Below are 27,345 nucleotides of genomic sequence, written 5' to 3'. Positions count from 1 at the left end.
AGAACTCCTAAAACTCAACAAGAAAAAACTAATTAAAAAAAAAAAAGGCAAAGGACTGGAAAAGACATTTCTTTGAAGAAGATAAACAAGTGCATTAAAAGATACTAAATATCATTAGTCATTAGGGAAATGCAAGTTAAAATTATAATGAGATACCACTTCATACCCTCTTGGATGGCTATTAAAAAAAATGAAGGAAAATAACAAGTCTTGGCAAGAATGTAGAGAAATTGGAAGCCTCCCACATTGCTGGTGGGAATGTGAAATGGTGCAGCCAATGTGGAAAAGAGTTTGGCAGTTCATCCAAAAGTCAACGTAAGGCTTGGGGTGAGCTCAGTGGGACAGCACTTGTCCAGCATGGGTGAGGCCCTGGGCTCAATCCTCAGCACTACCCCTACCCCCAATACATAAAAGTCACATGGAGAGTTACAAAGATTAGAAATTCCACTCTTAGCATAATTTTGTTTTGTTTTTGGTGCTGAGATTGAACCCATGACCCTGTGCCTGCTGAGCATGTTCTCTAACACTGAACTACACCCCCAGACCCAGCATAATGTTTTCAAGGTTTATTGATATTCTCGCATGTCAGAACTTCATTCTTCTTAAAGTTTGAATAATATTCCCTGATATGGGTATAACATGCTTTTTCATCTCTCTCTTTTTTAAAAATTTTGGTAGTCCTAGGGATAAAACCCAGGGGCACTTTACCTCTGAGCTATATACCCCCCACCTCCCTCCTTTTTTTTTTTTTTTTTGGTGGTGCTTGGGATTGAACCCAGGGCCTTGTGCATGTGAGGCAAGCACTCTGCCAACTGAGCATCCCAGTCCCCCCAGCCCTTTTTATTTTTTATTTGAGACAGGGTCTCACTAAGTTGCTGAGGCTGGCCTCTTGGGATCCTTTTCCCTCAATCTCCTGAGTCGCTGGGATTAAAGACATGTGCCACTGTGCCCAGAATAAAATGGTAAATTTTATGTTATGGATATTTTACCACTCACAAAAGGGGTAGAAGCCTGACACAGGTGTGTAAAATGTACAATCTTTTGGAAAAAAGTCTGTCAATATATACTGAACTTAAGTATATGCAATTACGAAGATTTAGTAATTCTACTCTGAGGTATAGACCTCACAAAATACATGTACCAAAAGCATTCAATGTTTATTGAAGCACTATTCATAAGAGCTAAAAACTGTAAACAGTAAATATTCATCAAGGTAGGATGGAGAGAAACACTGTGGTATAATTACATATTGAAATGAATCAACTACAAGGACACCCAACAACATGGGTGACTCTAACATTGTTGAATAATAGAAACCAGATACATGCAAGGACACATGTATTGTCCTGGAAGAAAGAAATATCATTTCTCCTCAATCCTGAGGCCCCCAGTCAAGATAGACCCCTGAAACAAAAAAGACAGATTTAACAACAACTACAAAAAAAAGTTTATTAATGTGTGCGGTGCATAATACATGGGCAAAACCTCAGGGAAAGGTAGCTCAAAGCAGTGGTTTAGAACTCTGGTTTACACAGCACCAGCAACAAAAAACAATAAATTTTAGAGATGACAAGACAAAGGAAAGCAGTTCCAAGCTTACAGAGGGAGGAAACTGTGGGATGGTAAATACATGAGAGTAAACTAATGGAGCGAGATTTGCAGATTCCTCTGGAGCTGTCTCTGAGCTGATAAGAGTTGACTCCAGTAAAGGAGAATTTATATCTGGTCACTAGGTAGAAAGCTGGGGTGGGGTGGGGGGCATAGAAAGAGCTCTTCCTTCAGTTTGCTGCTTCTTAATATTTATGTCAAAGATGCATATTTGGGGGTGCAACATTCTGGTATTCATTAGCATATTTCCATCCACATAAAGCTCAAAAATAGGCAAAACTTATCTAGGTAAAAGAAGGAAAGACACTGCCCACTCTTGGAGAGGGGTTGTGATTGGAGCAGACAGAGAGGCCTAAGGACCATTAAGAGCTTCCTTCTGCTCCTCAGAGCTCAGAGCCAGGCCCCAGAGCCCAAGAACTCACACATATAGGATCCTCTGAGGGAAGGCTGGAATGTGCCCATGAGAAAGAGATGATTGCTTAGAGACCAGCTCTGACTCCTTGACGACATCCCCAGTGAGGAGTCCTAGGTTGTGACATGCTTGGCCAGTGGGAAGAAGGGAAAAGGGGATCTAGTTCTGATTCTGCTTCAGAGAGTCCCAGGAGCCATGAGATCCCCAGTGCAGTCATGTCTGTACCTTGAGCACACAGCTCTATAGTCTCATCTGAGGAATCTTATTTGGCCTTAAATCTAGAATGGCCAGAAATTATAAGTGACAAAGGTTAACCCACCTTAAATACAGGGAAAAAATATCTAAGGGGCCATGGACTTATCCAGTTATGCAAAGTAATACTAATGGTAGCATTCTGAAATTACATAGGGAAATTCTTATGCTGTAAAGTAAAATCAAAGCAGAATGCAGAACTACATATATAATATGTGTTAACTAGGCGCAGAAAAAAGACTGGAGGAAAATGAACCTTCCCAATGATTACAACTTATTTTTAAGTCCAGCACCCTAACTGCTTGACTGTGACTATCTGCTAAATTGTATTTCTTAATTGTTATATAGGCTCAAGTTTTCTCTTATCACAAACTCTTGTGATCTCCACCTCCCAAATTCATATGTTGAAGTCCTAACCCCCAGTACCTTACAGCATGACTATATTTGAAGATGGGGTCTTTCTCCCCACTCCTGGTACTAGGGATTGAACAAATGCAGGGTGCTCTACCAGTGAACTACATCTCCAGGCCTTTTTATTTTGAGACAGCATCTCACTAATTTGCCAAGGCTGGCCACAAACTTAAGATCCTCTTGCCTTTAGTCTCCTTAGCAGCTAGAATTCCAGACATGTATCCTCCTGCCTGAGTGAAAATAGATAGGGTTTTAAAAGATGTAATTAAGTTAAAGTGAGGTCTTTAGAGTGGGCCTTAATCTACCAAGACTGGTGTCCTTAGGAGAGGAAACTGGGACATGGACAGTTCAAGGGAATGACCAAGTCAAAACACAGAAAGTTGCCATATTCAAACAAAGGAGGGGGCCTCAAAAGAAACCAACCTTCCCTTGATTTTAGACTCCAAAATTGTGAGACATACATTTCTGTTTAAGCAGCTCACCCATGGAACTTTGTTATGGCAGCCCTAACAAACATGCTGCAGACTCAAGAGTCAGGAATCCCTCCCCTCATGAATCACTACCAACAGCTAACGCACACACTTATTTAATCTTCACCAGGCAACCTATGAAGGAAAACATATACTGAAAACATACATATATACTGAAAAATACATATAAAAGGTCTATGTATGCATGAAAGGTATATGTATGTATGTGTGTATATATGTGTGAATTATATATGTATGTACATGTATACACAAAGACATACACACACATACATATAATTTCTTTTGTACTGATGATTGAACCCAGGGTCCCTTTACCACTGAGCTACATCCCCAGTCCTTTTTAATTTGAGACAGGCTCTCACTAAGTTGCTGAGGTTGACCTCAAACTTGCGATCATCCTGTGTCAGCCTCCTAAGTCACTGGGATTGCAGGCATGCGCCACCCACCATGCCCATCTATGATTCTGTGTGTGTGTGTGTATGTGTGTGTTTGTGTGTGCAAGTGTGTGTGTGTTACTAGGTATTGAACACAGAGCATCCAATCACAGAGTTACACCTCCAAACCTCTTTTTTTATATTTATTTTTTAGTTATAGGTGGACACAATATCTTTATTTTATTTTTATGTGGTACTAAGGATCAAACCCTGTGCCTCACGCACGCTCGGCAAGAACTCTACCTCTGAGATACAATCCCAGCTCTTTTTTTGAGATAGGGTCTAAGTTGTCGGCCTCAAACTTGTGATCTTCCTGCCTCAGCCTTCCGAGTCATAAGATTACAGGCGTGTGCCACCATGCCCAACTATGAGGAATATTTGAACATCCATTTTCCAGATTAGGAAACTGAGAGGCTAAACAAGTTCATGAAAGTTACAAAGCTAGGCAATGAAACCTGAGTCATTTCCTTAACCACCATGGTTATACCGTCTTCCTGGTGTGTCTGAGAGAGTTGAATCTCCCCTTCATTTCCCATCACTTGTTCCCATTCTCTGTTTATGTCTTATTTTGTTTTGGTACTGGAGATGGAACCAGGTGTTCTTAACCACTGCACCACATTTCTACCCCCTTTTTTACATTTTATTTAGAGATAGGTTCTCACTAAGTTGCTTAGGGACTTGCTAAATGCTGAGGCTAGCTTTGAACTTGTGATCCTCCTGCCTCAGCCTCCTGAGCTGCTGGGAATACAGGCATGCCCCACCAAGCCTGGCTAACAGATTGTCTTTTAGATGCCATGTAAGGCAGTGTGATATCTGGGAAGAAAGCACTAAACTTGGAGTTATTAATAATACCTCCTTGTAGGGTTGTCAGAATAAAAATAAAGGACTGAATTGAGGTGATTGTATATAAACAGCATTTTGGAAGGGTCTCCTGTTCATGACTCATAGAGACAGGGACCTTCCCAGTCTTATGCAGGTACTGAACTTTTTGGGTGAACCTGGGTAAGGTACTTGAATTCTCTGGGTTCCAGAATCAATTGTTTGCTGAAGCTTTGAGCCTGAGATATGCTTTTCCTTGTCTTGAAAGAAAGAAAAACATGTTATTAAAAAGTTATTGGGGGCTGGGGTTGTGGCTCAGCGGTAGAGCACTTGCCTAGTACGTGCCAGGCACTGGGTTCGGTCCTCAGCGCCACTTAAAAATAAATAAATAAAATAAAGGTATTGCGTTCATCTACAACTAAAAAAATATTTTAAAAAGTTATTGAGAGGGCTGGGGATGTAGCTCAGCTGGTAAAGTGCTTGCCGCACATTCACAAGACCCTAGGTTCAATCCCCAGCACCACAAAAAAAAAAAAAAATGTATTGAGAGCCGGGTGTGGTGGTGCACACCTGTAATCCCAGTGATTCATTCAGGAGGCTGAGTCAGGAGGAGCTCAAAGCCAGTCTCAGCAATGGTGAGGCACTAAGCAACTCAATGAGACCCTGTTTCTAAATAAAATACAAAATAGGGCTGGGGATGTGGCTCAGTAGTCAAATGCCCCTTAGTTTAATCCCCAGTCCCCCCACCCCACCAAAAAAAAAGTCATTGAGGGCTGGGGATATAGCTCAGTTAGTAGAGTGCTTGCCTCGCACAAGGCTCTGGGTTCAATCCCCAGCACCACACACACAAAAAAGTTATTGAAAGTATGTAGTAGGAACACATACATTTTCTTCTTGATGTAATAAAAAGATTAAGAGAAATAAAGGGAACACCTAAATTCACTAGGTAATTTGGTGTTATTTAAAGCTGTGCTAAGAAACAGTATAAACTCTGGGCATGGTGGCACATTCATTTGATCCCAGTGACTCAGGAATCTGAGGCAGGAGGATCATAAATTCAAGGCCAGTTTCAGCAATGTAGCAAGGTCTTTAGTAACTCAGTGAGACCCTGTCTCAAAATAAAAAATATAAACAAAACAACAATGTAATCATGTAAAAAGTACCTCAAAAATCTGCTAGGGAGTCTAAAACTCCCATGCTTTTAGGCATGTAATAAATTTTATGTGTTCTTTTCCCTATATTTAAACAAAAAAAAAGCAAACAAACAAACAACTGTTAGTTTAGAACACTGACGTGTTGATGTGGACCTTTTTTCCCCTGCAGTACTGGGGATTGAAACCAGCAGCTTGCACAGGCTACATTCTACCACTAAGCTCCACCCAGCCCTTTTTATTTCATTCTGATACAGGGTCTTACTAAGTCACCCAGGCAGGCCTCAAACTTGCAATCTTCCTGCCTCAGCCTTCCAAGTGGCTGAGATTAACTTATTAGAAACTTATATTCTCACATTTGGAAGATAGAAATAAGATTTCATAAAGTTATTATTAGTATCATACAAGAGGAAACCTAAAAACATGAATCTGCAAACCCCAGAACCTTATATAGCATCATCTATCACTATCATGCAAGGTTCCCTAGAGCTCTGAGGCAAGTAGTTCCCATGTACCTATAACATTCTTTTGGTTACCAGGGATATATTAGGAACAATATATCCTTAAGTATCTAAATTCTTAAAAGATACTGCAAAATCACTTCCCCACAGGTTTCTATCACACTAATCAACAATGCAGCTATAGTAATAGCAAAATTCCAGAGGAAACCTAAATGCTTATCAATAAGAACTGTTTAACTTGTGTTATATCATCTATGCAGTGAAATACTAAGCAGTCATTTTTTAAAAATGCTACAAAAGATGAGGTAGTTATTATTCCCTTTCTACATGAAAAGATCTCTATGACATACTGGTAATTTTTTTTTAAAGGTGTAGATTATATGCCTGTAATCCCAACGATTTGGAAGGCTGAAGCAGGAGGATTATATGTTTGAGACCAACCTCAGCAATTTAATGAGGCCCTAAGCAACTTAACAAGACCCTGTCTCAAAAAATAAAATGGGGGGCTGGGGATGTGGCTTAAGCGGTAGCATGATCGCCTGGCATGCGTGTGGCCCGGGTTCGATCCTCAGCACCACATACGAACAAAGATGTTGTGTCTGCGGAAAACTAATAAATAAATAAATAAATAAATATTTAAAAAATAAAATAAAATGGGCTTGGGATATGGCTCAGTGGCTAAGTGTCCCTGAATTCAATCCCTGGTACACACACACAAAAGTGTAAAGGTGTAGAGTAATGTATTCTATGCTAATATGTTAACATTTGCTTTTTTTTTTTTTTTTTGGCAGTGCTGGGGATTGAACCAGGGCCTTGTGCATGCAAGGCAAGCGCTCTACCAACTGAGCTGTATCCCTAACTCCCAACATTTGCATTTTAAAACAGCATCTGAAAAATACCTCTGAAAGGCAACCCAAGAAACTGGACTTATGAGTGGGTAAACCAAGGTGACAAATAGGGATGAGATCTTTTACCATACACCTTTTCAAATATGACCCTTGTTGACTGCATTAGTTATTCAAACACTGATAATAAATTAAGTCACTTTTCCTATTTTTAAAGCAGCCCTTTTCCTAAGAGAAGGTCTTTAGTCAGTCGAAGACTAGTCAGATGATCCTGTCAGCTCTCATGAACTCTCCAATCCTCTCCTATTGAGTTACCCCACAGGAGGCTAATGACTCCCCTATTACTCAGAAGTCCTAAACCCCAAAACTCTAAAAGCTGCAATTTCTTCAAGATGCCGGTAACCTAGAAATCCTCTTCCTGCTGTCTATAAAATCTACCCCCCAGGAGTGTAAAATACATCCTGTTGCCTTATTTCTTGGCACATTTCCACTATTACATGGTTCCAAGCATCTGTAGCACAGTATCTGGGCTTCCATCTCTTTTTGGAGGGGGACGATGCCAATATCAAGGAGAATCCAGTAGTCATGTACTATGATTGCCATGCCTCCCACACAGGCTGTGTAGTCCAGGCACACCAGGGGCCTGGTCCTATCAGCTTTAACTGCATTTGATTAGATGCAGAACACAACCAAAGGGCATCAGTCTAGGCAGGCAAAAACAAGTTTCAAACACCCACTCTGCCCAAGACACCCAGCTAAGTGTTTTCCTGCCTAAATCCTCATGAAATAACATGCGAAGTAGATATTACTGTTCTTAATCTGACAACTCAGGAAACAAGAAGCTGCCAGGGGTTGAACAGCCTCAGGAAGCAGCTTCAGACAAGCAAAGTATATAAGTCCCCACAACTGGGAGGCTGCAGGAACAGGCTTCAAATCTGAAGGCAGGGATCTAGATTCCAAAAGACTCAGGTTCCAATCCATACACTGCTATTCGCCCACTATATACTTGGTCAAATTGTGGGAGCTTGTGGAAGCTGAAAAATAGGAATAGTAATACACAGCCCATAAAATTACTGGGATAACAAGACAGTTGTTTGCATAGCATTAAGAACTGTGCCTGGCCTGGAGTAAGCTGCCAACAAAAGGTACCATTAGTTTACGCACAATTAACTTCGGTTTCTGACTCCAAGTCCTGGCCTCTTTCTATACCACAGAGAAACTCTCCCAACCTAGGAAGGAATTAGCTACAGTTCTATGCTTTGCCTGATGGATGAAGCACCAAAGGGAGAGGCAGATACATAGGACCAAACAATACAGCAGGGAGCCTGCTCAGTCTGCATCTACAAAGGGCTATTCTATAGGCTGCTCTGTGGTTTACTGGGGGAGGCAGAAGATGGCGATCTCATAGACAAGCTGACTCTTTCTAAAGAAACTTGCTGGGGCACCTGTGGGAATGTCAGAGTCGAGCTGGTGAACAGATAAGCCCTGGGGCAGAGCATGACAGCTTCTTCCTAGATGCTTCCTGGCACCATGGGCTTTGTATCACTTTCAAAATGAAACTGATCCGAAACCAGGTCTCATCATCATCACTCATCCTTCTCCGCCTCATCTCCTAACAGCCAGTGAGGTCAGCTGATTCCTGTTCCCGAATGCAGCTTTGCAAGGCCACATATCTCGGCCAAGTCATGGGGGCATGAACAGGCTTGTGGCAAACTCTTTCTGAGCTGAGCTGATGGCCACTGATGAGCACGTGGGCAACAGTTCAGACTTCAAGTCTGGAAAACAAAGGCCTAAACAGCTCTGACTTCACACCCACCTGGGCCCTCAGACAAAGTCCTTTACTGCCTTAGTCTGTTTCCCTCACAGGGATTCTGAATCATCAAGTCAGTGAACCTGAGGAAGAGGTATCTGCTTTACCAATATAAACTGACAACTTTAGCATTGAGCAGAAAGAATATTGGTGGGAACCAGAGGAAAGGTAAGTCAGGAATGACCAATTCTGCTTCTAGAGAAATTAACTAATAAAAATCAGAGCTCTGTGTATCTGTACTATAAAGAAGACATCCAGTAGAACCAAGAGTCCCTAACCTAGGCTCAAAGCTCCTCTCCAAAGACCATCTTGTCAAGGCTAGCCTCAGGTCCCGAACTGGATGCCACTATAAAACTAGGGCCAGGGCTGGGGTTGTGGCTCAGTGGTAGAGCGCTCGCCTAGCATGTGTGAGGCCCTGGGTTCGATCCTCAGCACCACATAAATATAAATAAATAACGGTATTGTGTCCAACTACGACTACAAAAAATATTTTAAAACAAAACAAAACAAAACAAAAAACTAGGGCCAGAAGAGTCCAGTCTCTGGGGTATTAAACTTGTTAAAAAAAATAAGGTTTTTCTAAATATGGATTTGTAAGAACTGACGAATACTGGACTGAAGACTCATTCTCTTATGTTCTATGTCTGTTTTTAGGTTGGAATTTCCTGCATACCTCCAAACTTTCAAAGAAACTCCTTGAAGTCAGAAATTTGTCTTCTTGGGGCTGGGGATAAAGCTCACGTTGGTAAAGTACTTGCCTCACATGCATAAGACTCTGGGTTCAATCCCCAGGACCGACAATAAATAAATAAAATAAAGAAAGAAATCTGTCTTCTTAGCCACAACATTAAGATGCTATATAGTTCAAATGTCCAACCCTATTAAATGTTCTGTCAAAATAAAACAATCTATCTTTTGGGGGATAAGATGTCCATCAAGTGGACAGTCTTGGCCAGTTTTCCTGTGGACCCCTTGGCACTTTGACTAGAAGAAAAGAGTGACATCAGCTTGATCACATTGTGGTCAAGGGCAATTTGGAAACTGGGAGGAGAAATTGGCTAGGAAATCTCTATTCTAGCTTGGTTTAGAGACATATCTAGGTCATAAAGCAAAGAGACTTTTCCTTATAGCTATTACTACCTTCTGTTAACGAACTGGTGTAAGAAGGTACAGAGGGAAAGTATATGGAATTGACTTGAAAGAAGATTTCAGCTGGGCTGGTGGCACACGCCTGTAATCCCAGTGGCCCAGGAGGCTGGGGCGGGAGGATCACAGGTTCAAAGCCAGCCTTGGCAACTTAACAAGGCCCTAAGCAACTCAGCAAGGCCTCGTCTCTAAATAAAATACAAAAAAGGGCTGAAGATGTGGCTCAGTAATTAAGTGCCCCTGGGTTCAGTCCCTAGTACAAAAAACAAACCCAAGAAACAAAAAAAAAGAAAACAAAAAAACAAAATACCCAAAATGATGACTCTGGCATTTTCTAGTAAAACTATATATAGGAAAAGTTCACTTACTAAGAAATGTTTATTAAAAGGTCAAGTGCTATGGAATAGTTGGGAACCACCCACTGCTATACATTGCCAGGAGCAGGGAAGAATGCAAATTGGCACTCTTTTGGCAATCAAGAAGCCGTAAATAAACCCTCTGATCCGGACATTGTGCCTGAAGTCATCCCAGATGGGAAAAAACCATACCTGAAAGATCTTCATGACTATTACTTAATTGGAAGACAAAAGTCTCAATAACCTTTCAACAGAATACTGAATCATGCCATGCTGCAGGCATTCAAATGCGTAATCTACAGCTTTAAATGTTGTAAAAGAAAACCTACCCAGGAAAAATAATGCTCTGTAGAGTGGGGGTGAAAAACAGGTCATAAAACAGCCATTTATAGGATGAGTCTGACAATTATAAAATATTAATATTTTCATATTTGTACAAATGAGAAATAGAACTAAGTCCTGGTACCAGAAAAGCAGATTGGCTCTCCCCTATCACCAAGCATCTTCTAGGCAAAGATGACAGCCAATGAGCAGGACCAGATTTTGCTCATCTTCCAGTTTTTCCACAATCAACACATATGTGATTTGCAATCAGTATTTTACGTGATCTTCCCTCCCCTCTAGAATAATCATGTGGCAACCCACACAATTTGCTGAAAAGGGAGAAAGAAGTTCTTTCTAGAGTTTTTATTCTCTGCTGAGAGCTCTCTGGAAGAGCTATATCACTCAGGTTCCTCCTTACCCTCGGGAGGCTGGTCCTCCCCTTTAATCCCTAGAGATAAACCAAGGACAGGCCACACTCCACAGCACTCTTTGGAACACAGCTGAGTCAAAGCTCAACATGAGGTTTGTTATCTGCCCCTCTCTGCCTCCCATCCTGATCAGAGAGATCCTAGTGATCAACCTGGGACAGCAGCACTGGCAATTAAAGGTTAAGTGGGTTAAAATATTGCACATTACCCCTGCAGCCTTGGGCAGGTCATTTAACTTTCAACTGTTTAACAGTAAGCACTTTGTCAATAAATGTAAGCCCTCCTTAATGCCCAGTCTTTCCTTTCCTCCTCCTTTTCTTTTCTTTTCTTTTTTTTTTTTTTTTTGGTACCAGGGATTAAACCTAGGAACCAAGGGGCACTGAGCCACATCCCCAGCATTTTTTTTTTTTTCTTTGAGACAGGGGCTTACTGAGTTGCTAAGGACTTTGCTAAGTTGCTGAGGCTGGCCTCGAACTTGCAATCCTTCTGCCTCAACCTCCAGAGTTGTTGGGATTCCAGGTGTCTATCCCCATATATGGCAATGTTCAGTCTCTAAAATAGGAATATACGTACCCAGGGGCTGGTTATAGCCCAAGATGTGCTGAGATGAAGTATTAAAAATGAAGATTAAAAATCAGGTCTGGGCCTGTGGTACACACCTGTAATCTCAATAGCTCGGAAGGCTAAGGCAAGAGGATTGCAAGTTCAAAGCCAGTCTCAGCAACTTAGGCAGACCCTAAGCAACTTAGGCAGACTCTGTCTCAAAAGATAAAAAGGGCTGGGGATCATTCTGCTCTCATATTAAAAAAAAAAAAAAAAAAGGCTGGGGATGTGACTCAGTGGTTAAGCAACCCTTGGTTCATTCCTAGAACCAAAAGAAAGAAAAAGAAAAACCACCTAGTGATTTAAAAAGCAAAACAGGTACATCCCAGACCCCAATTTATTCCTTTCTGTACAGTGAGCTCTTCACAATGACTTACTGCTGTCACAGAGCAATGATTCACAAACACAGCTGACAGAATCATCTGGTGAATTTCTAAAAAATCCATATTCCCTGCTTCCAGCCTACCTGTCATGTCTACTGCATCAGTTTCTGGAGGCTGGTTTTGTGAAGGCAATTTGTTTGTTTTAAGTTCTTGATTCTTCCATTTATTTTTCATAGGTAAATTGGTATGGCTCTTTGATGGCACTTTAAATTATGTAAATATCAAAATTTCAAATGTCCAGATCTTTCCTCTGACCAACACATATTTCAGTCTGTTCAATATCTCTCTTTGGATGCTTTAAAGGTCTCTTGAAATCAATATGTCAAAAACCAAATTCTTGACCTTTTTTAACCTTAGCCCAAATATGGTCTTTTTCTAGCGTCTTCCCCACCTTCCAACAGTATATCGTACACTCAGCTGCTCAAGCCTAAAATCTGGGCATCAGAAGCAGCCCCGAGTTGGAGTCAGAGTGTCTGGGCTCAAATTTCAGTTTCATATTGACTTTGGACAAGTTTGATGATCTTTCTGGGCCTATTTTCACAGCAATGAAATGCTAATGATGATGATAATAGCTATCTTAGTTAAATAAGTTAGTACTTAGCACAGTGCCTGGCATGTGGTTAGCGACCATTTCTCACTTACATTTCCTCTTACCAGTCAATCACCAAGACTTAGGCTTTTCTACTTCTATCCCCATAAGACATCATCACCAGTCTAATTAGATGCAAAAATCTCCATATAGAAAGGATTTTTTTAAAAAAATGCATTAGTACAGTACATTTGAGAAGATGAAATGAGAGTACTTCCTTGTTTGGAACTCACCAATGGGGTGCCCTTGTTCTTAGGATAACAACAAAATCTTTAATGTACAATTCCAATCTCTAGTTTCTAGCCACATTTCTCTTCCTGCTGATACTCTCTTCTTCTTCCTCTTCTTTTTTTCTCTCCAAGGGTACTTTAACCACTGAGCTACAACCCCAATCCTTTTATTTTTTGAGACAGGATCTCATTAAGTTGCTGAAGTTGACCTCACCTCAAACTTGTGATCCTCCTGCCTCAGCTTCCCAAATTGCTGAGCCAGCTGTCCTCACACCATGAACACCCTACCAGAGAGTTTTTGTGCACACTGTTCCTTGTCTGGAACAGTGTCTTCTTGTATTCTCACTAGTTAACTCTTAATATCTCTCAGCTCTGGATTCAAAAGTTACTTTCTCAGGGAAACTTTCCTTCTATACTTGCAAAGTAGATCAGTTTTCCCTGTTGAAAACTCTTCTAGCTGTGTGCAACTTTCTCCCGTGGAATTAAGTACAACTTATGATTATATGTTTATTGATGATTATCTACTTGTCTGTCTTCCCCACAAGTCTGCATAATATGCAAATGTACTGTCAGAATTTGCTTAACACTGTATCCCAACCCCTAGCACAGCACCTGGTCCAAAGTAGCTGTTCGATAAAGTGTTGAAAGAAAGTCCTTTGATCCTGCAGTTTCACTTCAAGGAATTCAAAAGAAATATGCATACAAAATATTCCAGCTGTAAAAGTACTACGATTGCTACTGCCATTAACTCCTTACATTGATCTACTGACTAATGCTGTCTCATATACTAATTCATTTAACCCTCACTTCAGCTATATGAGACCCTATTATTATCCCCGTTTTATAGATGAGAAAAACTGAGACACAGGGGTTAAGTATCTTGCCCAAGGATGCATAGCCAGTAAATGGACAGATTCAACTAAGTCTTGTGGCTCTAGATCTCAGCTCAAGCACTCTATACATTATGTATATTACACACATACATTATAATAGATTTTATGTAAACCTCAACTGTAGACATTTAAAATGGTGCCATATGGGCTGAGGTTGTGGCTGAGTAGTGGTGCACTTGTGTAGCCTGTATGAGGCACTGGGTTCGATCCTCAACACCACGTAAAAAATAAATCAATAAAATGGTGCCATAAATATTAAAGTTTCACATTGTATGGAAAGTTCAAAGAAATGCAAATCCCCCAATTTAAAGAAATTACACAAAGTCACATAATTACAAAGCTGGAGAGACTATTGAATTGTAAGCACCCCCTAGCTTTCCCACCCCCCACACATACATTTCACATATGTTCATATGAAAACGTAAGCCTCCAGTAATGAGAGTTATGAATTCTTTGAGGTTTTCAAGAATGTGTCCTTTATATCAATGCAACCGCCTGTACAAGACTGTTTACTGAAGCAGCAATCGTTGGGATTAAGAAAAAACTCATCAGTCACTGCTGGGGGAAATGAGATCAGAAATGAGTGTCTGCTTTAAGAATGGAAATCACCTTTTATTCAGCAAAACTCTTGCTAACTAGATTTTGAAATCTTAAGAAAAACTTGAGAAGAAAAAAAAATGCATTTTTGTTCTGTCTAAATGCCATGTTTTCAAACCAATATAATGCTAGTGTGAATAACCTTGGTAGTTTACTTGTAGTAATGCAATTTTAAAAAATTTAAATCTTTTTTGGTGATTTCAAAAGCTTTTGAAACATTATGCAGATAATTAGGTCATAAAACAATGGTTGCTGTGAAAACTAATGATTTTTAATGAAATAGTTACCTTATCTGAAGCTCACAGCACAGTCTGTTTAAGGGCATTGTTCAACCAGAAAAGCTCAATTTATCTGGACGGGGTTAAGATGCACAATTCACTCCATCTTCTTTCTATGACAGTCTTTCCTAATAAGGTAATTCTCGATAGTTGGATTTCTAAAAATCCAAACACTTCCCAATTTTTGTGCTAACTCCTCCCTACCACCACATCTGTAAAAGATAAAAATAGAGGACTGGCCAAATATATAATGGTCTGTTCACCATATAGAAGACTGTGGAGTGGTTAAAACCAAGATTGATATGTATTGCACAGTCTAGAAAGATGCCTGTGACTAAGTTAAAAAAGAAAGTTGTGCCCAGTTGGTAGAGTGCTTGTGTTACATGCACAAGGTCCTGGGTTCAATCCCCAGCATCACACACACACACACACAAAGCAAGTTGTACCATGGCATGATGGTGCACACTTACAATCCCAGCTTCTCCAGAGGCTGAGGCAGGAGGATCATAAGTTCAAGGCCAGCCTTTGAAACTCAGCAAGACCCTATCTCAAAATAAAACAAGAAGGGCTAGGGTTGTAAGTCGGTGGTAGAATGTCCCCCCACCCCATAACTACCTCTCCGCCCCACCCCCCCAAACAAGTTATAGAATAACATTTGTAAGTAAGACTTAGTCCAATTGCTTTTACAAACCCTGTATGATACTTAAGTCTTTTGCACAGAAAAAGGTCTAGAAGGATACACATTAAACCATTAACTGTCCTTGCCCTTAGGGAACAGAATGGGAAAAGAGAAGTGCTGCAGTCTGGCTGGGCACAAATAACCGAGCTGCCACAGAGCCGCCTCAAAGCAGCAAGAGCCGCCCTATTGCTGGAGCAGGGTCCATATACAAGTCAATACACAGCCTGTTTCAATTTAGCATCATCCAGTCATAGCAATTATATACAGGTTAACTCAGTCATCATCTTAATGGCTCGCTGGCATCACCTTTCAACCATTCCCTCTGGAAAAATGCTAGGCATCATTCTGACTTGACTGTGGCTCTCAACAGAGAAGAACCATTATGTGTTTATTTCTGATTTGCTTCTATGAACAGGCAGCAGGATCCAGTGATTTCAGCTCAGACTGAGATTTGAACCCAAACTCTACTACTCACTCAGTTAGCTGTATGATCTTGTGTAGGGTTTTGATCTCAGTTTCCTCATCTGTAATTCTCTCAAGGGATGTTCAAAAATTAAATGAGCATAATTATATACATATAACATGAATTAAATACATGTATAATGCCGAGAACGATACCTGTCACATAGTAAGTGCCACATATTTTACTGCAAAAACTTTGTCTTTTCAATGAACATATTTTATAGATTAATTAAAAATTCCAACCAATCAGACCTGCACAAACAATACAAAATAATATATATGGGGGTGGAATGATAAAAAAAAAAAAGCCCTGGGCAATTTTGATCATCAGCTAAACTTGTTATTGACTCAGAAGCCAAAGGCAGGGCTAAGCCAATGGGAATGGGGTTGAGTCCCAGCTGGGGAATTTAGGAGAATTCTGGAAGCAGAAAAAGACCATAAAAGACATGAAAACAGCAGGTCTGAAGGCCTAGTGGGAAGCACTGGTTGAAGTGACTCCATAGGGAGAGGGCAGGATACAGGCCTGGAGTCCTGTACTGGCTTGCTTGGGGAGAGCCCTCAGTAGCTATTTTCCCCCTGCCTGAAGCTATGACAAGATGGGTCTCGCTGGGCAGAGGTAGCTCAGCAAGCTGCCAGCCTTAGCTGTTCTCTACCTGGGCCCACTGCGAGCAGAGCCCCACCTCCTCAGAGCTCCAGGGCCTTGGAGGCATTTCCCACACAGGACAGTTAAAGCCTCAAGGCTGGAGGTTGGGACTCACAGTCATTGCCTCTGGTCACACAGTTTGGGGTGAGAAGCCAGGCCAACAATCAATCCCCTTTTCCTTTACCAGTGCCCAGACGCACACCATAGTCCTGTCCCTGCTGCTGGGTTTGACAAGAGTCTGAAGAATTTCTGAATGGACCAGGTGGGAACCATTTCTCTGGATGGTAGTTCCTGCTTTTCTATAGAATGACTGGTCCTTGCCTTGCCACAGTCCTCAAATTTGGGGGGAGGAATCTTCCTAGAAAAAAGGTAGAGTTTTCCTGTAAACAACGAGTTCCAGGGGATCAGAGACTTCCTAAAGCAAATGTGAGACCCACAGGTCTGAACCCTGGGCAAAATAAACCTACTTTCCCAAGTATTCAATACAGGTTTTCAAGGTTTCTTGGTAATAGAAACATAATTCCAAACTAAGCTGGTCCTTTTTTTTTTTTTTTTTTTGGTACTGGGGCTTGAACACAAGGCCTGGTGCACGCTGAACACATGCTCTACCACTGATACCAGAAAGCTACACTTGCAGCCCTCTTGTGTAGTCTTAAATCAGCAAAAGTGGGGTTACTGAGATGGAGGAGCAAGAGAAGAGGCTGGAACTGCACCTTCTTAGCTCCAGTCGCTCCACTTAACCAGTAAGTCACCAGAGAACAGATCTGTCCTTCCTAGGGCTCTGTATGGCCTCATGAGGGAAGCAGCAGCCCACCATCCCTCCCACCTCCTTTCTGTGTGGCCCTGGCTCTGAGCCCTCTCCTCAGATGTTAGACTGTGACAGACCCAGAGCTGTGAGTTCAAAGATGGCATGGAGGGGGAAAGGCATCTGTCCGCTGGGCTTGCTTCCTGAGGGTCAGGCACTGCCCAAGCAGCAGGACCCCAGCTTCCCAAAGTTCAGCAGGACCAGGGCAGCTGCAGCCTGCAGGGATTTCAGTAGCTGGGGGAGTCTGCAGACTACTGACACTGCAGGTAACCCAGAATCGGGGGGCAGAGGTGCAGGATTTGGCTGGGGGAGGGGAGAAAGCAGGACAGAGACCATAGAGCTCCTGGACTCAGAGCCAGGTTTGGGGGTGGGGCGGGTGAGGAAAGACAGAAGAGGAACAAACAGAAGCAGAGTCTGCAGAGAGCTGTCAGTGTGAGTGATATGGGGCCTGGTATCTGAACCCTCCCTACTCCCCCCATCCTAAAAGGGAGGCCAGAGCTCACTGGACAGAAGGGCCCCCACCACTCCAGCTTCTGGTGATTAACAGAGGCCTTGGGAGGGAACAGGAATTCAAAGCTCTTGGGTCAGAAGTTAACTATTTCCCATCTTCCTCTAGTTTGGCTGGGGTTCACAATCTTTTTCCTACTCCCACAAAGATTCCCAAATGGTTGGTAGCTCACACTTAGGGGGTCAGACCTGGGTTCAAAGCCTGTCTCCACAACTTACTAGGTGGGTGACCATGGCTAAATTACAAAATTACAAGCCAAGGTTTCCAAGTCACTTAAATGGGGCCAATTCTGCCCACCCCAGGAGGCTTTCAGGAGGATTAAAGGGGCTTATTACATAAAGTACATAGTGTGATTCTGGAATGCAGTAAGCTCTCAATAAACGGTATTTAGGTTGATATTTTGTCAGCCCTTGCAAGCCAGCTCTGCTGCCTGTGCTGGTGATGCTGGATAACTAAATGAGCAGGGAAGTCAACAGTCAATAGCATCCTCCAGTCTGCAAACCGTCAAGGGAGAGGATGCTGGAGGTGAGACCCAGTGTCCTGGTTCAGAAGAGACTTTGGGAATACTGGCCGCCATAGGGCTACAACAGGGGCTTCAAATGTCTCTCCTGCCTTTCCCAAGTTTTGCGGTGCTACCTCTGTTGAGGGGTGAGACAATTCAAGCTGCCTCCACACTGTCTGCTGCTCATTGGCTCCCCCCACCTTACGCTCCATGGTTAAATAAATGATTTAAGTTCCTGGAATCTATTCTGCTTACTGTTCCCCTGCCAGCACGTTCCCAGCCGCCTCTGCTGCCCCAGCTCTTCCTCAGCTCCAATTCAGACATCACTTCCTATAGGTCTCTCAAAAAACATGTTAGCAACCCTTGCTAGTGGATTTTATACTATTCCCTTTTCATCCCCCATTCAATATCTTTCTCGTACACATCACACATGCCAGTATTTATTTTATCTGTCTCTCCATAAGCACATAAGTGGAGGATTTTGGACATTTTGTTCACTAATATATACCCAGGACCTAGAACAATACCTGACACTTAGTAGGCATTCAATTAAAGAGTTGTTGAATGAAAGATTCATTATTAAAGTTGTCTTGTGGGCTGGGGATATAGCTCAGTGGTAGAGAGTTTGCCTAGCATGCACAAGGACCTGGGTTCAATGCCCAGAACAAAACAAAAGAAAAAGAAAAAGAAAAAAAAAAAATTGCCTGAAGAAAACTGTTTCCTCTAATCAGGAGCTCACGGAGGCCAAGAGCAGTGAGCCTTGCTTACCTCTGAATACCTAGCACCCAGGAGATATGCAGACACTTGTTGGCTGAATGACCCTTTCAACTTGGCCTTGAATCTCAGACACTTCACTTCTCTATAATAAGGGGGGAGCTGAACTTGACCATACTGGCCAAATGAGTAGGCTGCTGCCCTCCTCCACACTGGCGAGGATTAAAATCTCACCCAGGAAGATGTTTTCACCTAAGAAATTCACGGCCCTTTCCAGATTTCCTTCCTACTTTGGGGTAAAGAAACAAGCATTAGTTTCAGGGCAAATAATGGGAAAATACTCTCCTCCGACACAAAGGAACAAGTAAATAATGAAGACCTGTGTCCTTGAACATAGGACCAGATGAGACACAGGAGTCCAGAAAGGGTGGATCTGGTAAGAAGACTTGTTGGGGTTGGAGAATCCAGAAGAGATCCAGCTACTGCAGGACAGAGAAAAGCTGACATTTCAGGGCAAAACCACAGTGCTGGGATCCTCAGGCAACCCTCATTTAACCCAGCGATTATGCTCCTTGGTGTATACCTAACAGATACGGGTACATAGTTTCATCAAAAGACGTGTACATTCAGATGTAGTGCACACCTGCTATCCCAGTTAGTCAGGAGGCCAAGGCAGAGAGATTGCAAGTTCAGGGCCAGCCTCAGCAACTTAGCTGTCTCGGGAAAAAAAAAAAAAAAAAAAGGCTGGGGTTATAGCTCAGTGATAGAGTGCCTGCCTAGCACAGTTAAGAATCTGGGTTTGATTCCCAGCACCACCAACAATAAATAAGAAAAAAATTGATGGAGCGCTGGGGCTATAGCTCAGTGGTAGAGCACTCGCCTAGCACGTGTGAGGCACTGGGTTTGGTCCTCAGCACCACATAAAAATAAATAAATAAAACTTTAAAAAGGTATTGTGTCCATCTTCAACTAAAAAAAACTTTTTAAAAAAAGTTGATGGAGCACTATTAATAATAGTCAAAAACATTACTCACATGACCATCAACAGAACACACACATGGTCAAATAGTAGGATACTACAGAACAATGAGAAGCAACTACAACTGTACCCAGAATTATGCAGGAATCTCACAATGTGTAGAGAAAGAAGCCAGATCCAAGAGAATATAATGTATGATTCTTATGTAAAATTCAAATACAGGCAAATTAATCTATGGTATTTGAAGTGGGTGCAGTGGCATAGCCCTATAATGCCAGCAACTTAGGAGGCTTAGTTAGGAGGATTCCAAGTTTAAGGCCAGTCTCAGCCACTTAGTGAGACCCCATCTCAAATTTTTAAAAAAGGACTGGGGGCATAGTCAATGGTAGCACTCCTTGGTTCAGTCTCTAGTACCTACGTCCCTGCCACACACACAAAAGGAAGAATGGTGGCTATCTGGAGGGAAGGGGCTTCTGAGGGGCTGGCAATGCTGTTTTGTGTCCTTCTCTCCCTCTCTTTCCGTCATCCTCAAAATGCTTTGCAGAGTGATAGTTTGCAGCCTCAGGAACTCCTTGCTCTTTATGAACAATGCCTTCCTGATGAAGCAGGAAGGAGAGGACACCTGCATGGTAGCCTAGGAACAGAGTGCCATGTGAGGAGGCTGAAGGGAGACTAGAGGTTTGAGACCTGCTCCCCAGGCACAACTGATGGCGATGCAACACGATGTGTTCCACAATTAACCCTACTCTGCTGCAGAGCCAGGAAGGCAGCCAGCTGGGCTCAAAGGCCCAGTTCCCCAACCTTCATTCCTCAGAGACTGTGGAGGCAGCCAACCAGGATTTAAAACCTGTCCTTACTGCCGATTGCCCCAGTGACCCCATTTCACAGCTAAGGGGAAGTTATCACCACCTGCTTTTCAAGACAGCCATAAACACAGAAAATAACTAACATTAGACTGTAAGTTCCCCAAAAGCAAGGGCTTTGTTTGGTTCATTGCTTTAGACACAGTTCTAGAAGAGTGCCTGTATACACAGAGGCTAAATAAATGTTTATTGAAAGAATGAAAACGGCAAAGCCTAGAGTAGGGGCTCCAAACTGAAAAGCAATTTTATACTAAACACTAAAATAATCATCTTCAAATTAATTCATGCTCAGGTTCCTTATTGAACTTTGACATCCCCTATGGTTAGGTTTCCATCATACCCAAAGGCTGACTGAGGATTCATTGAACCTGCTGAGGGGTCATGCTGATGTCCTGGATCACTATGTCATTAAGCTACTTCTCTCAATAGCTCACGGTTAAGGATGGATAGATCACCATAGGTCCTTCACTCCTAATCACTACATGAATCCCAGGCAAGTTCCCACCTCCCACCTCTCTGTCTTTGCTTCCAGACCACACCTGAAGAACTGTGGAACTTAGATTTGTCGGGGTCAGGGTACGGGAACATTCCTGTTCTATTTCTCCAGATTAATCTCTTACTCTTGGTCTAGTCATGCCCCCACACTGGGATCCTCAGAGACTGTATCCAAGCCAGCTCCCTCTACAGAAATGTTTTTTGGAAAACCCTATAATAGAAAGGAATAAATGATTAGGGGTTATTATTGGTGGCTGTGGGACTCAGGGTTCCAGCATTCTACTTCTTTCCATCCACTTCCTATTTTCTAGTATTAAAAAAAAAAAAATGCCAGGAACTCAGGAATCAGAAACTTTCATTTAAATCCCCGCTGGTCCCCACAACAATGACTTCAGTGAAACTACAACCAGTTAGATTTCTTCTGTAAAATGGGCTGAGCTTCATAAGATCATCATGATTTGTGCAAATACCTCCTGGGCATCCTATTAAGTACCATATCCTAGACACATACCAAGAGGTAAAAGCCATGCCTGGGAGCCTCCAAAAAAATCTGCGAGCTGTTCAGCCTGGAGAACTGAATCCATCATATGTGCCTCTGTTTCCCCACCTTTAAAACTTCTGGCAGGGCTGGGCTTCAGAGTTTCTGAAGTTCCAACTCTGAGATTAAGAGCTCAAGTTACTTAATATTTACCTTTCCTGCTTCAAGGGAATGTTAGGAGGATAAAGCAAGCTCAGAGTTGTAGAAGGACTTTGAAGGGGAAGAAACACATGCAAACAAGGCATTAATTATATCAGATAATTTCTTTGAGCTCAACTTCATAGACACCCGTAATATTCATAACCCAGGGGCAAACAACAGGGGCAACTGTTTCTTAGCAATATGAAAACTATTGTCAGCTTGGCCAATCTTGAGAGTTTGTATGTGCCTGCAGGATAACCCTTTCAACTGGCTGAATTCAGGCTAGAATGCCTGTTTTAAGAGTACGGCAGTGGGGTGGGTATATTGGTCACTGAAGACCAGGGGGAGAAATACCCATAGTTTTTGTTGAGGTCTCTCTATTTGAGTTTAAATTTTTAATTTTATTTACTTTGTAAGAGATGGGGGTCTCACTGGGCACCGGTGGCACATTCCTATAACCCCAGCAACTCAAGAGGTTGAGTGAGGCAGGAGGATTTCAAATTCAAAGCCAGCATCATCAATTTACCAAGGTCCTAAGTAACTTAGCAAGACCCTGTCTCAAAATAAAATATAAAAAGGGATGGGGATGTAGCTCAGGGTTGAAATGCCCTGGGTTCAATCCCTGGTACCAAAAAAAAAAAAAAAAAGAGAGAGAGAGAGAGAGAGAGAGAGAGAGAGAGAGATGGTAGTCTCATGTTGTCCAGGCTGCCTCTGAACTTGTGGACTTGAGGGATCCTCCCACCTCAGCTTCCCAAGTAGGTGGGATTTATAAATGCACATCACTGCACCTGGCTTGGGAAATGTCAACTTATAGAGGCCAGTTGGGCCCAGAAAGTTGCCTTTAAAGACAATGTGATAGCCCATTTCATAGGAAGCGTGCCCCAAGAACCAGTCATATTAGCAGAGAGGCAAGGTGAGCCAAGCGCATTAACCCACGCTTTGTTTTGAAACCCAGGTGTGTTCCTGTCACAAGCCCACCATTTTCACAATCTTAAACCAGACATCCGAGAAAGCTGAATCTCCTCAAAAGGTTTAGAATGCCTTACGTCACTGGGAAGCACTGGCCAACTCAACCATGAAATGGAAAACTTGATCACTGCTTCCCCCCAGCAACCCCAAGCCTGGTGAAGTGACGGCTAATCTGATATTTCTTGCTTCAGTAAAAAAGATAAGGCACTGACAACACTCAAAACCATAGCCTGCTTTCAGACTAGAGCAGAGAACTTGACAATGGAGGCGGGGGAGGGGTGTGGATTTGGCACAGGTCTGGGTAGCAATAAAGCTTCCTCAGGGAGCCGGAATTGGATTTGGGGCCCTGCCCGAGTTAACATTTTTACAGGTTGGCTCAGTTGCAGTTTGTTAGCCAGCAGTAATAAACTCACGTGCAAGAATTTAAAGTTTATGAGGCATGGCCTCTTAATGTCTCTACTTGGCTCCCTACAGCCAAGGGTTTAGGAGCCTGGCGGTTAATTGTTTTGTCAACGTGCAGAGTTATTTGGGAAAAGATTTTTTTTCTTTTCTCTTTTCTTTTCTTTTAAGCCTTTTACAGACTCAAGGACACCCAATCCTCTTTTGCAGAAACAAAGGAGAGCCACTGGTCTCCCAGCACTGACACCCCACATTTAAGCAATGGGCACTTGTACCTAAGTTAAGGAGCACACTGATGAAAGTACTAGGAAAATATGAGGAGCCAGTGGTACTTAATATTTTGAAAGCCAAGTAAGTATAAATCCCTCCTCAGAGAAATGCACAGGCAAGTTCTCTGGAACTCCACCCAAGAATCCTGGGTTACACCCCTGTTTAAGAACTTGGGTTTGATCCCAGGGAGAAACCCCCATTGTCTTCTCCACTTGGAGGGAAAGAACCTCCCACCAGTTGGCAGCTGCTTGGGTCTCATGACACACTTGTTCTCCGCACCAAAGTGACCCCCCACTCAAGTTTTTGAGGGCAGGAGGAGAATAGTAATAGAAGATCAAAAATGTGCTTTGATCTTTCATCCACTGTCTCCATAGCCCAAGGCGGCTGGCTTGGGACACTACTCTCCTCCTGCACAAGTGATCTAGCATCCCACTACCAAGACTTTGGGGGATGCGGGTATCCTTTGTGCGTGGTAGCTTCAGCCCAGGTGTGCCAGGCCGTTTGCAGGCACGCTGGCCCTCCGGGAAGGGCAGGGTTAAGAGTGCATTCCAGCTGCCCGGGAAGAAGGGGGACGGGGGAGGGGAGCGCGGAGAAGAGAAACAGACCCTGTCTGTCTGTCGGAGACACAAAGCACGGTTCACAAAGGGGGCCCGAGAGGGGCGAAGGGGGCTGCCCGGGGCAGGGCTCATCCCCACACCTGCGCAGGGGTTGGGGAGGAATGTGGACGGCGCATTCCTCTGCTGAGGCCAGTCGGGGAGAGCTTTCCACGTCGGGGCTGGGTGAGGGGGATCAGCCGCGAGGCATCAAGGGGTCAAGGCAGCAGTGGCTGCGGGGCCAGGAGGAGCTGGACGTTAGAGGGCGCTACGCTGTCCAGCCTTTTCCGTTAGACATTTACTCCCATCCCAAACTCCAAATGGCTTTCTGTGTCTTTCCCGATTCTGAGTAGGAGCCAGAAGTCCCCTACTCTACCCTGGACACAACGTGCTAGATCACAACGCAGCGAACCACGTGTGGTTCCCCGCACGGAGTTTCAACAAGAGCAGGATTCGGGGGGGGGGGGTGTCTTACCTTTTCTCATCGCCTGGCTGGGCTCTGGCTCCTTGCCTCCAACCTCTAAGGGCACTTCAGACTCCCCGAAGCCCACCCGGCACGGCTCCGAGGCCGCGCACGGCAGCCAGCAAACCTGTGCCTGAAGGCAGAGGGGGGAAAGAGGGAGGCTGGGTCACTGCGTGCTCGGACCTGCATACCCTATTCCGAGGAATCCTTACCCGGTATCCAGGACTACTTTGGCCCCAAGGAGCCAAGCCCGGCCATCTCCCGACGCCGCTGTGGTGTGCAGACCCCGCCCGCCCTCCAGGGAGCATTCCCGACTAGGGCGAGGGCAAGGCACAGGAGTACCTGCAGTAGTAGGAGGAGGGACGCAAGAGGCCCACTAAGGAACCCCATGGTTGGAGAGAGAAGGATGAAGAAGCTGCCGCGACAGCAGAACTGTGCTCAGCTTTACTCTCAGAGCCGCTTTGAGCGCCGCGACTCCGGGGAGCCGGCGGGAGGAGGCCAGGTGAGCGCAGGTAGGCGCCGATTGGTCCAGCGTCATAAGTTCCCGCCCTCTCGCAGGTGGGGCCGAAGCCGGCGTGCTTATGGCACTCGCGAAGCCCCTCTTGTCGTCCCTGGTGACCCCCAGAGTTCTTCAGCTTTTTAGGGGCTTTTCCTGCAGGGACTCTTCAGTCTCGCAGGTCCTGGATTCGAAGGGAAAAAAGAAAACCCACTCCATTCCTCAACCTCCGCAGCATCAGAAGACAAATGACTCTTTGCCTTGCGACTACAGCGGAAAAAAAAAAAAAGTAGAGACACATCTGAACACTACTGGAAACAGAGGCTCCTCATTCATGCACCCGGAGGCGCAGTTATCCAAAGCTTTGATGGAGGCCGGGTGTGTCCCCCACACCCGACTACAGTGGAGGTTGCCCTCTCCCTTTTTTCTCCACTTCCCCTGACTCCCCCTCCGCCCCCCTCCCGCCGCAACCGGGAGGACTTGGGGTTTAAAATTGGTGGTGAGGTCCCCAGGGACCACGTTACCGAATCTGATTCTACTTGCAGGAGAATCTTTACTTCCGTTTTACAAATATACAAATGGAGGCTGGGAGAAAAGGGCCCAGAGTCTGGAAACCCTAAGAGTACCAAAGGGCGAGAGGTTGGTTATTAGTGATTGACCCACCATCTCCAGCAACATCACCCTAATATAAATAGTGCTTTCTCAATTTTATGTAAAACGTAAATTTTTAAACGCGGTTTTTATTGGTCTGAAATACTGGACATAATCTACTAAAAACTGTTTGCTGTGCAGTGATTTCTCTCTTCAAAGATCTCTCCTACACTCTTGCTGGGAGATAAATGGAGCAGCTGGGACTCGTTCCTCTACGTTACTCTTTCCACTACGTTAGACATGAAGGGCTTTCCTCTTCGACGCACTCAAGTGGGTTCTGGGCATAGACAGGATTCTAGGCTCAGTCACTCCACATGTCCTTTCCTCAGTGAGACAAACTTTCCCGACTAGTCTCACACCCTAGTTCCTTGAACCTCCCTCCCCTTCCCCTGCTCCCTTGAGAACCCCAAGATGATGCCTCTTCATCCCCCGCACCCCACTCAAATTTAAGGATTTGAGGAGGGGACTGGGCAGTTCAATTATAGATTCTCTGGCCTTCAAGGACTAACTTGGTAAGCTACCCGTCCTTCTCACAGGCCTCTGGCCAAGAGGTAGACAGAGAGGAGTCCTTCCTCTCTCTTGCCTGACCTTGGCTCTGTGCCCACACTGTCTGGGTTCGAACCAGGGCCCCACCACTTACTAGTGCTGTAACTCAGTTCTCCATCTGTCAGTGGAGCTATTACTCCATTGTAATAATGTCGTGATGCCTTATAACAGCTACTCTCTAAAGGTTTGCACTAGGAAATTAACAGGTTTAAAACACTAAGCTCAGTACCTGGCAGAGAGCAAGAGCCCAATGTTGCTTGGTATTCTAGGATCCGGCTCATTTGGCCTCCTCCGCCTTGCCAGCCGTTTCTCTCTGGGCTGGAAGAATTCTGCGCCTCTCTAATCCCGCTCTCCGTGTGGGGGCGCTTTCCAAGTCCAAGGGGAGCCGGCGCTTAGCTATGGCGCAGGCCCAGCTATCCTCACCTCGCAGGTTCCATTGCGCCCGCCCGGAGCCAGGCGAGGCCATTAGGCGGACAGTTAAACACAAACGAGCCTCGGGATACAGGTCCTAATTAAGTAAACACCCGGCTGGAGGGCTGGAGTGCGCGCTCATTTCCGCCTCCTTCCAGGGCACTCAGCATTCCCGGCGCGCGGGGCGGGGGAGCGGGCAGGGAGAGGAGGGGAGAAATTGAGAGTAAGCATTGGAGCCTGCCACTTGGACCACACCGCCATCTTCTCCGTAGCTCCCCTAGTCGATCGTTCATTCACATTTATTCATTTAACTGAATGAATTTCTATTCTGAATTTCGGTTAAATTTGCTGACAGCCTGCTGGGTGTCAAGCCCTGGGGATGCATTAGCGAACAAAACACACGTCCTTGCACCCTTGGGCTTTCCATCCCAGAGTGTAGAGGGATGTAAACAAATAAGTAAATATGTAATAGGTTAGGAGGTAATATGTACTGTGTAGAAGAATAAAAACAGAATGAGAAGTGCAGATTCACCAATAGGCGGTAGGGCTGAAAGCAGAAAATAAAGCCATGCAGCAGGTGTTGCCAGGAGGGTCTTGCAGGAAACAGAATTCTGTTTGGGGAGTTCAAGTCCTCTTGAAAGGTCCAAAGGAATGGCAGGGTTCAGCCTGGGCAAAACAGTCAGGCTCCTCTTAAAAA

The 27,345-nt window shown here is 43.9% G+C and overlaps 1 protein-coding gene across 2 annotated transcripts in view; it reads right to left on the bottom strand.

Moving 5' to 3' along the window:
• The window catches only part of Cdh3 (cadherin 3), a 49,085-nt gene extending 22,350 nt beyond the window's left edge, over positions 1–26,735 (bottom strand). The window contains exons 1-4 of one of the 2 annotated variants that reach the window (XM_046434767.2): positions 26,467–26,735; positions 25,565–25,656; positions 24,887–25,224; positions 24,557–24,677 (exon numbers count right to left, since the gene is read on the bottom strand). In XM_046434767.2, the coding sequence (XP_046290723.1) occupies positions 24,557–24,677; positions 24,887–24,934 (169 nt within the window). In that variant the 5' untranslated portion in view covers positions 24,935–25,224; positions 25,565–25,656; positions 26,467–26,735. The remainder of the gene's footprint in view (positions 1–24,556; positions 24,678–24,886; positions 25,225–25,564; positions 25,657–26,466) is intronic. The other variant, XM_046434766.2, reaches the window with a different exon arrangement.
• Positions 26,736–27,345: the final 610 nt, after the last annotated feature.

The sequence above is a fragment of the Marmota monax genome, unplaced genomic scaffold, assembly GCF_021218885.2.
Source record: "Marmota monax isolate L192 unplaced genomic scaffold, Marmota_monax_Labrador192_F-V1.1 WCK01_AAM20220418_F8-fsc00024, whole genome shotgun sequence".
Classification (NCBI taxonomy): domain Eukaryota; kingdom Metazoa; phylum Chordata; class Mammalia; order Rodentia; family Sciuridae; genus Marmota; species Marmota monax.
Note: the sequence above shows the minus strand (reverse complement) of the source record. Positions and strands in the feature narration are given on the sequence as shown.